The 10,829-nt window shown below is 36.4% G+C and overlaps 1 protein-coding gene across 3 annotated transcripts; it reads left to right on the top strand.

Annotated features, from left to right (window-relative positions):
• Nucleotides 1-8,339, top strand: LOC148202689 (AT-rich interactive domain-containing protein 5-like). Of its 3 annotated transcripts, XM_088110618.1 has the most exons (15): nt 1-368; nt 561-615; nt 711-917; nt 998-1,131; nt 1,285-1,324; nt 2,376-2,428; nt 4,934-4,979; nt 5,172-5,264; nt 5,984-6,106; nt 6,224-6,275; nt 6,348-6,423; nt 7,016-7,082; nt 7,199-7,249; nt 7,775-7,867; nt 7,997-8,339. In XM_088110618.1, exons 2-15 carry the CDS (start codon nt 598-600, stop codon nt 8,099-8,101), a joined length of 1,158 nt encoding a protein of 385 aa, XP_087966744.1. In that variant the 5' UTR covers nt 1-368; nt 561-597; the 3' UTR covers nt 8,102-8,339. The 3 variants fall into 3 exon arrangements, with proteins under 3 accessions (XP_087966744.1, XP_087966743.1, XP_087966742.1); XM_088110617.1 differs by having other exon boundaries at nt 543-917; XM_088110616.1 differs by having other exon boundaries at nt 2-368; nt 561-917.
• Nucleotides 8,340-10,829: the final 2,490 nt, after the last annotated feature.

The following is a 10,829-nucleotide window of genomic DNA, read 5'->3' as shown; positions in this document are numbered from 1 at the left end:
TTTTGATATTGAGGAAACAAACTATAGTAGTAGTAGAGAGTGGGTGACTCGAGTAGTGGAGGTGGAGGTGAAGGTGTCGCATCTTTAAGTTAACCGGCGTTTATAATTGCATTTCAAACTCCGTTCAACCGTCACCGGAGGCGGAAGATGCAAATTGTTGATAGGAACTTTTGATTTTCATCATAACTTGGTGTAGCTTTTCTGGTTCTGCTCCATTCATTTCAATTCCATTTCTAATTTCATATCTAAAATAGGAACACGTTCTTCCTCATACTTCACATTTCTCATCTGCAATTTTCATCACCCGCCGAAACCCTACATTTTCGCCTAGTGGTGGATCAGTTTCCGGGGATTCCTCGCCAATTAAGGTACGCTGCTTTTACTTCCTGAGCGGTATTTGTTTCGCCATGACTAAGAACCGTTTCCGCTACACGCAATTTTTGCTTAGGGCAAGGATTTTCGTCCTTTTTCTCCATAGTCATTTCGCGTTACTTTGTTTTATGAGTTGAATGAGTCACGAGATAATGTAATTGTATAATTAGTGTTTACGTGGAGTGTAGGATTGCTGTGTGCAAATATAAGGTTGTGAGATGGAGGATGGTGAGAAACCCACGGGTAATTCCCATGGCATTTCTGATATGGATGTTGTTGATGCGGCTTTGCATGGCCAGCATGTGTCGTCTTCCCCTACTGACAATTCCCCTGCTCAGCAACAGCAGGATCAAGTAATGGTCGAACAGGGCGATGATAACAAAAACGGGGATTCTGATCCTAGTAATGTACCAGAGACTAGTGTAATTAGTGAGAATCAGTTTGAGGTTGAAGATTCCAAGACCGTTTCGCACCATGAACTGATTACTCCTAAGCCTAAAGAAAAGAACATTAGAGAAATGAAGAATGTGCTAAATGATACTGAGGTACTTACTTCCAGTAAGATGGCAGAGCTTTTTGTTATTTCTCTTTTGTACATTGTATTTATCTTGCCTTTCATCCACAGATGACTGAGTATGATGAGTATGGCACACCTCTGGACCGGGAAACATTTATGAAAGAGCTTGAGAATTTCTACAGAGAGCGGTCCTTGGAATTTAAGCCTCCTAAGTTTTACGGAGAGCCACTAAATTGCCTTAAGTATGTATAATATCCCCTGTGACGCAAGGGTGTAACCCCTTTCTCATAAGCATTCTAAAGGCTAGTTTAAGTTGGCCTGACCTCCTCCTTGATATTTGAATGTGTTACTATACTGTTCTGATAATGGATCCCTTACTTTTCAATGGGCTGCAGGTTGTGGAAAGCTGTTATCAGACTGGGTGGCTATGATGTGGTATGGATTTGTCTTACATGTTATTTTTGACAGATCATCCCTTTGAATGGTTCTAGGCCATGTTTGTAATTCTTGCATTACTTTGCTTACTTCAAACTCAAGGTTGTTGTTAATGCTATTTCTAATAGCTCCATCCCATTCATATCTTGCGTAAGATAAAAGGGCCGTTTAAACTTAATATAGATTTAAACATTTTACCAAATGTCAGGTGAGTCATCAACACAATTTCCCTATGTTCGATGGCTTTGCTTGTACCTCATATATACTGTAGTTATGCCTTCAATAGTGTTGTTTGTTATGTTTTCCTGATGTTTGATGGCCAAGCTAATTTTGGTATTATCAATGCTGCTCAAATGTTGGGTAGACACTGGTTGTAGCACAGATAGAACCCATGCAGTGGAAGTCAAACATTTTTTGACTTGGTCCTCAGGCCTCCTGACAACTTTTCAAAGAGCTAATCATTTAGGATTTGTCATTCATCTAATAATTTTTTTTTAAAATTTTGGAAGATATTGTAGGGGAAGTTTAAATAGTTATGATCTGACTTGTGGAGACATAGTAATAGCTTTGGCCTGTGATTTGATATGGTACTTTCTATAGTGTCATGAAGCCAGCCCAGATTCTTTTTTTGTTCTGGAACTTGATTTGAATTTATTTTATAAATTTTGGAATAGGACATATCTTTACATGTTTAGTTTACTTGACATTTGGGTTGCTTCTTGTTGGCTCTTGATATCATGTTTAGAATGAAAGAGAATGAGACATATGATGAATTTCATGTACTACAATTATGCAGTCGAACATATATTTATGTCAACAGACAAATACAAGCATAATTACGTTACATTTAAATTCAATCACTCTGATTAATCATAATTAAATGTCACATGACATATAATAGACTGTATTTTCAATTATTACTATAATTGCATTATTTCTATCAACATCCATAAGTTTTATTTCAGTTGGTGCTAAAATGTTTTAGACCCTTTTGTCAGTTATTCATTACTCGTAACTGACAAAGTTGATCTTATTGATTGGTTATATGTAGGTAACTGGCTCCAAGTTGTGGCGACAAGTAGGAGAGTCTTTCAACCCCCCAAAGTAAGGCCTAAAATATAATTGTTTTGTAGTTCTTATTAAGCTTTCGTAGCCTCATCATATTGTATTTTTGCTATTTACTGTCACTGATGAATTCTTTGTAGTTTTCTGAGTTGTTTGTAACTGTTTATTATTAACATGGGCAATTTACTTTCTAAAACATCAAATGCTTAATTGCATTTTTGACCCCCCCAACCACTCCACTAGTTTGGACCTGTCATGTGTGATTTTATTCCCCATAAAAGTTTGCAAGCTAGTCAGTCCCCCTATGATTAACTTGCCATCCAATTGTTAATAGAATTAGTTAATCTGCCTGGCAGTTTTGCAATGTGGCTAGTCATTGTGCTGATTTTGATTAATTAGCCAATCACAATTCGTCACATCAGAAGAAATTGTTTAAAGAAATTAAAAATGTAATTGTTGATAATATTTGTTGAAAACATGAGTAGCTGTGATTATATTGGAAAATAAAAACTATGTTCTATCTGAATTGCCTTGGAGTTTCTGAATCTTGGTTGTTCAGGTTCTTGAGAGTTGAATGAACGGAAAAAAATCAAGTGGGTGATTCTCAGATTCAATGACATATGTCAACTGGTGGTGACGAAAAATTATCTGAACCGTTCTCTCTAATTTACACTGCAAGGTTGTTGACAGAAGATGTGAAATATCTACCCTGTTCCCCTTTGGTTCTTGCACCTTGCCCATCATCTAGTAGTAGGTTTTCTATTATAGCAAAACTCATCACATAACGGGTTCATGTAGACAGCAAAACCCATTACCTAAGTCCATACAGTTTGCTGGTTATAAGACTGGAAATTTGAATGACTATACAGTATGGAGTTTGTGCAGGTAGAATTTCCTTTAACATCATTATCAGATTCTGAAACTATATTATGCAAAATTTGCTTGGATGTAGAATTGGATATTTGTTATTTTATAGCTCCAAGGACAGATTTGTGGTGGTAGTTGACTATAAATGCTAACCATACAAGTGTGTATAGTACAAAAATGAAAGTAAACACCAACCATACAGGGTCAACATGGTGCAGTTCAATCCCAGATTTGACTAAACCATGAATCTCTCTCTCTCTCTCTCTCTCTCTCTCTCTCATTCTACATATATACATCAGTACCACATGGCAGAGTTTGTGAGCATGTATTAGTACAAAATTAACCATATACCATTGATCATATAACGAATCAAATCAGAACCAAATTAGTGTAAATTAACCATTCTGAATCAAATATCAGTTAACCATATCAAATACCATGTTAACCAGGTTTTATTATGAACGGTATCATTGGGCCAATATAAAGTAACTTAAGCAAAACCAAATAGAAGATAGCCGTAGCAGATACCATAAATTAATCCATTACAGTTCAGAATACCCAAAGAAACCCTTGAAAATAAGATTGAAATTGATTTTTAATCGCTTAAGCGGTCAACTCTTTGTAGTAAATTTTAATTATCAATTTGCATTCAAAATGACTTGATTAAAGGAATTAAATCTAGTCATTACCATCTGAAATTTTTACTAATTACTGATTAAACAGACTATTATATAGATGCAAGGAAACAAATATTATTTACATAGGTAAAATATGGAAATAGAGAATATTTCTACAACCAATACATTCAAAAGTTGCTCTTAACAGACTACTTATCCTTAGTAAGCTAGTCACGAGCCACAATCTGAAAAACAAAATACCACGGTCAATCCAAAAAGCTATTTTAATTACAAAAACTGGTCCTCAGTCCATAAATAGTCCACCTGAAAAGACAAACCTCTTTTCAGATTGGCTCATGTTGCTATAAGATTCTTGATTGGGAACAACTTTGCTGGCTTTCTTCCTTGCTACAAATAGTTGATCGAGGTCATTGACTGCAGAAACTTGGTCTGTACTAAATATTCAGTACTGTTTTTGCTTCCTCTTAGAGGTGCAAACACTTGTCCACCAAGAATGGTCCCCTTTGTCGAGTGCCTTTTTTCACTATTTGGAGAAATATCCTATGCCTAATCTCATGGGAAAAACCCTAGGAAATTGGGTCTTTGGTTTCTGTTCTCAATGTTAGCAGACACCAAGAAGGTTGGTATATGGATATCCTTTTTAGTTTCATGTCATGAGGTATTATTTGATCTTAAGTTCCTTTAATTTTTTCTAATCTTATAAATTATTTTATCTTTGTTCCTTTCATTTTATTTAATATAATTTTTTTAATCTTAAGTTCCTTTTTCACTATATGTAGTGTCTAATAATCAAATGGAATTCTAATATGGAATTCCATTGCCATGTCTGTTAAGTATTTTATCTTAACTTAACAGATGGCACATTTGCTTAATTTTAAAAGGGTACTTGATTGACTTGAAAATATTAGGGGGACAAAAACCACATCTGTGCCACAAACTAAGGTTTCCAGATTGCAAAGGCCAAAAACTTTTTTTTTCTCAACAATTCATTTTAAAAAAGTATTACTTTGCTCAGTTATATTGAATTTTTTTCTTGCAGGACATGCACTACAGTCTCATGGACATTTAGAATCTTTTATGAGAAGGTAATTGGTGGATTGAACTTATCTCTAATTATTAGAAATACTTCATCTTTTTTATTGTAAAAATTGATAAATTAGAGTGGACTTAAGTTTTGGTGATTGGAATTGGAAAATGTTTTTTTTTCTGAAATAACCAACGAGCATCAGTTGTATGATCTTCTAGTTTCCTTTTTCCTGAACTGAACATTTGGACAGGCACTTTTAGAGTATGAAAAGCATAAGAGAGAGACTGGGGAGCTACAGCTCCCTGTTGGAGCATTTCATCAATCTCCAAATGTGGAAAAAGAGGTTTGTATAATTTTCCCTTGTGTTCATTGATTTCATATGCTCACAAGAAGATTACTTTATTATATAAGATCATATGTTGTTTTCAGTTGTCATGTGAACTTGAATAAAGCTCCTTCTTTTGTTAGTTATGCTCCTATTTTGCCTGATACACAAAGGTTGAGGAGTGAACTGTGTACAAATTTGAAAAAATGGCTGCTGGAATGAAAACATTAGGCTTTTACGGTTGTGTATGAAACAAAAGACTTAGTCTAAAGTCCTGGGTTTTTTGTTGGTAGAATTCATTAGGAAATTAGGAAACTAATGATGGGGGTGTTTCTTTTATTGTTGATGTGGCTAATAACTTTTGAACTTTACCACTTAGAGAAGAAGTAGAAACCAAAAAAAATTGGCACATAAGTTATCCATCAACAAAAGCTAACCAATCATGCTAATTAATGTAAGATAATGAAAAGGAGAAACCAAAATAGTTGCTAACAATGCCGAAAATTGCAACCATTGTTGGTGATGCTGACTTCAGAGCCTCTAAAAAGTCCTCAATCTGTGACGTCTAGTCTAGGGATCATCAGAGGTGGTCGGTTGCTGTGGATTCTCTACAGAAAATGATAGGGAAGGAGAAATTTTACAGAAAAGAGCATTTGAAACATGACTTGGAAGCATGTAACAACATTTCAACCTCTACCATCTGTTTGTATATATCAAATAATGAGTTTCTTTTTTAGACTACTGTTTACCAGGCTCCAGGATCAGGTAGAGCACGAAGGGATGCAGCAGCCCGTGCAATGCAAGGTTGGCATGCTCAGCGCCTTCTTGGATATGGTGAGGTTGCTGAGCCAGCTACTAAGGTCTGTTGAGACCTTTAAAACTTACATTCTTATCCTTTTTATCATTTTATTGTTCAGTGTAACTCTGTCTTATAGCAATGTATTTACTACTGGGGTGTTTTGTCTTTTCTTGCACAGGACAAGAACTTCAGTTCCACACCAAAGCGTGAAAAGAACCTAAAAAGCATTGGTATGCTCAGTACTAACATCACCGACTTTCTCTGAATTGATTATCTTATTTATTTATGCGTCAATGAATTAGGTATGATTAATAAACAGAGGACGCCAGCTGGTTTGGAGCATGCTGAGAAAGCTGCAAATATTGAAGGAGATAGACAGTAAGTTACTGGTCTTTTCTGTTAATTGACCTGTAGTCCTGTGCATAGATTCATGATCTCTGTTCACTGTTGGCTTCTCCATCCACCATCTTTTAACTCACGGTATTGCCCACCCACCACTTGATCTTGAAGTAACAATTAGTACTATGGAGTAAATTCTTTTTGCTGTTACACAATCAATAAATGCTGTTTTTTCTGTTAGACTCGTCGGTTTTCAGCAAAATAAAATAAGGAATTAACCAGGACAAGTTGGGGGCATTTTAATGATACTTCACTATACATATCTTATTCGAGTCCTAGGAAACATCTGAATCCTTATTTTTCCTTAAGGAGGTTTCTGTATCTATGTCTTTCCTAGCGAAGGTTTTCTGAGCCAAAACACAGACAAACTGACACAGTGAATATACCCTGGGAGATCCTTTTTTCATTTTCTGTCAGTGAGGATTCCTTTCATATTTACTGATTCCCCAATCAAATCAACTACTTAAAATCCCTACTTTCAATCTGGAAAAGATACGTATGCTCACTGATATTTGTTCCAAGTTCAAGCCTGCTTATTAAATCAAGGCTAATCGAGTTTTTCATTTGTTAGATTGGTCACAGCAGTGGTGGACATTGGACCCCCAGCCGACTGGGTGAAGATCAACGTACGAGAAACTGTAAGTCAGTTTGATTTTATTATTTATCTAACTTTTTCACGTATCACAATGCTAAATTTTCTATCCTGTTAATATAATTTAATAAAAATTTTACCGTTTTCTGTATTTGTGTCCAGAAAGATTGTTTTGAGGTGTATGCCCTAGTTCCCGGGCTCCTTCGTGAGGAGGTAAGAACCGTGGTTACTTGTCTTCATCCATAATTATTTTTATCTGGGAAAACTGGCATGATATTTGGGTACTTTATTCTGTTCGGTGAAACATATTAAAGTTTAACTGTCAAAGTCGTACTCCTTAGTTATCTAACAGTGACACTTGATAAAAATAATTATCAAATCCTTAAATTTATTAAATTGTAGCCTAGATTGTTTCATAAGCGTAACTGTATAAAATGGGATGTACAATTTGAAATTTCTACTGTTGTTTTTTGATGCTTTATTGTGACGAGGTAAATTCTGCCAGCATAGCTTTATGAATGTTTGGGATAATGCGACTTCATTTGTCCTGTAAGGAATCCTGTTTATGAAAAGCACCGATATTGTAGTCTATCAAGGAATCCTACTTCTAAAGACTGGATACAACCTTGTTTGCTCATTTTGGAAACAAACTCACTTTAAATGAGTGTTTTGCTGTGTCATCGATTATGGCTTCTTTGGGTTCAACTTTTATTATTGACCTTGTTATAACAAATCCAGGTGCGAGTCCAATCGGATCCAGTTGGACGTCTGGTTATAACTGGTCTGCCAGAACACATTGATAATCCATGGGGAATTACCCCCTTCAAAAAGGTAAAGTACCTTTTCTTAACAGAGATCTTGATATATTTCTGTTTTCAGGAGGATATTATGACATTAAGAGTAAGTTAGGACGTAGCATCTTAATTGAAAGGTATCGACTGAAATTTGCTGTTTTTTCAGGTTGTGAACTTACCTGCTAGAATTGATCCACTTCAGACATCCGCTGTTGTTAGTTTGCATGGTCGACTATTTGTACGGGTTCCCTTTGAGCAGGGAGCTGTATGAATGTTCCTCCCTTGAATGCTTGATTTGTCAAATCTCCTCTTAAGGGGTTAAAATTAAACAATCAGGGCGAGTTTATGCTTGCAAATACTGAAGCCCTGTTGGGTTAGTCGAAACTACCAACTACATTACCATTTTTTCTGGTAAAAATACCCAATTTCTCTAATACAGTATGCTAGAGTTCTCCCATCAAATGCCTTATTATCCATATACGAAAAATTGGACACTCTACCTCTTTTTAGTTATGTGTTGCCGCATTTGTAACATTAACTAGAGCATTTGTTCAGAAGCTCGTCTCATAGGAAAAAACTAAAGTATTGATATTTTAGTCTGACAAAAGTACACAGCATACTTATGTCTTCCATTTGCGTGTGGATACGGACAGAATATGCATTTACGATTACGCACCCATATAAATCCAAATCTAATACACCTTAACTCAGGTCAAGCTTTTAATCGTCTCTTAAGATTTTGGTTCGTTTTCCAGCGTGTCTTTTTGTCTTAGACACTCAGTACAAAACTATTTTACTATAACCTTTACCTCTTCAGAAATAATTTAGATACGAGGACTTTTGATAATACATCACTCTCTGTTACTCTTTCCCCTGCATTGTTATTTCTTGAAACTTATTGAAAGGTAAATAATTATAAGAGATTCATTAAAAAAACCACAAAAAAGTTGTCATTTTAATAAGTTTTAATTCGTAAAGAATGTGTTAGAAATTTTGTTAAGAATAATAATAAATAAATAATTTAGTGAAATATTTATCCTTTTCAACTTCTATAAATAATTTATGCAATTTTATGAATATTCACCAAATATTGATTGCAATTTTTTTACATATATATAAATAATGATGTAAATTAATTTTCATAAATAGGAACTAAGAACATCTAAACTAATTTCACTGTCTAATATTGTAAGGTCCTGAAAATTATGGGCTAGGAGGTCCTATTTTCTAAGGCAGCCAGGCCCAAAGGGCTAAAGGCACCAAGACCTTAGGAGGGGTTTCCTCTTTTTCCCAACTCTGAACCTATTTCCAGTTTCCCTTTCTCTCTCTAAAACTCAGTTCCACTTCTCTTCTCCTTGCTCTGACTTCTCTCTACTTTTCCACCACTTTCCACCGTTTAAATTTCAAATAGGTGGTGTCCTTTCGCTCACGGAGTTGAGAGCTTCCATCCTATCAGATTAGATTTTCATTTGGACGGGTAAGTCAAATTCTCAACTTTCTGGATATTAGGGCATGCAACTTTACTGGTTGCATGGAGCTCATTTTGATTCTCTGTTTATTCGAGCTCTAAGAGCTATGTTCTATCACCAATTTGGTGATCTGTAGGTTCTGTCAAGTTCTGCGCGGTGTGGAGGATACTGTTAGGGCATTTTATTGAGCTGTACTATTTGACTTTCAAGTAAGGGGAGCTAGTTATTTTGTTTGAAATTAATTTGAGATATATGCATGTTAAGTCCTGAATTGGTGTGTTGATTTGAACTGTTATGTACTGTTTAGTTATGTTTTGTGATGAGCATGTTGATTTGTATCTGCTGGATGTGTGGAAGTTGTGTAACCATAGTGTGCTGAACATTGTTTGACTTGGATGAGCATTATGTTGGCTGTACTGAGTTTCTGGATTTGAATAAGATCTCTGGGAAATAATTAAAAAGGATGGTGAGTGGATACATGTACTGCTTTAGGTTACTGTGAGGGAAATGGAATACTAAAATTGGGTGAATGGGGTCTAGAGTACTATAAGGCAATTAGGACTTGTTGAGAGCACTGTGTTGGTAGGATAGAAGAATCATAAAAACCTGAGTTGGCACATCCCTGATCATAGAGCAGCCCTGGCCTGGTCCAGTACGTTGTGACTAGTCATATGTGTTGGCGGCGAAGGTGAGACTGATGAGTTCAGACATCTGATTCTTCTCCGGTGACCAATTGGGCAGTTGGGATAGTTTAGTTGAGTCAATAGAACTGGTGAGGGGTCAGAGAACTGAGTAAGTCCTGAGATAATGGTTGAGATGAGAATGTGTTCATAAGTTGCAAGGATTGATGTTTTAAATGGTAAAACTGAATTTAATCACTTTACATTAGTGCTAGGGAGGGTTTGGATCATCTAGACAAGAAGAATTACTAGTAATAATCGAATAAGAGGTCTTAGAAATTAACCAAGAGTCCTAGAAATGGTAAGGGTTACTGTAAGTGAGTGATTATGCAGAATTCACGTACTGCAGATTATGCAGTGTCGCTATGCGAGTCCTCTCGCATAGCGAGACCCTGAAAAGGGGTGCTCACTGTTTTGGAAATTCGCTGTGCGAGTTAGTGCGCTGTGCGAATTTCCAGAGGGTGATGCTCACTGTTTTTGGACTCGCCATGGCGAATCCTGTCGCTATGCGACTGGTGGTGGTCTGGGATCACTGCCCATTTAATTCGAAGAGCGAGTGGGGTGCATAGCGAGAGGTTTGAGGTGTGATGTATGTTGCGAATTAATTCGCCATGCGAAATAGGGTGCGCTATGCGAATTTTAGATGCCCCTTTGTCAGGAAAATTCGCCCAGCGCATCAAGGGTGGTGCGCTATGCGAATTTTAGCTGAAAAACACTTTCCCGTCAGGGAAATTCGCTCAGCGCACCAAGGGTGGTGCACTGTGCGAATTATGTGTGGCAGATTGAGTGTTTTCGGTGTTTTTGATGTTTTGGGAGTTCCGGATGTCCGTTTCGGACGTTCTTTAGTTCG

The sequence above is a fragment of the Vigna umbellata genome, chromosome 3 (assembly GCF_029865625.1).
Source record: "Vigna umbellata cultivar VRB3 chromosome 3, Vumbellata_1.0, whole genome shotgun sequence".
Taxonomy (NCBI): Eukaryota; Viridiplantae; Streptophyta; class Magnoliopsida; order Fabales; family Fabaceae; genus Vigna; species Vigna umbellata.
The sequence above is the reverse complement of the archived record's forward strand: the minus strand, read 5'-3'. Positions and strand labels throughout refer to the sequence as shown.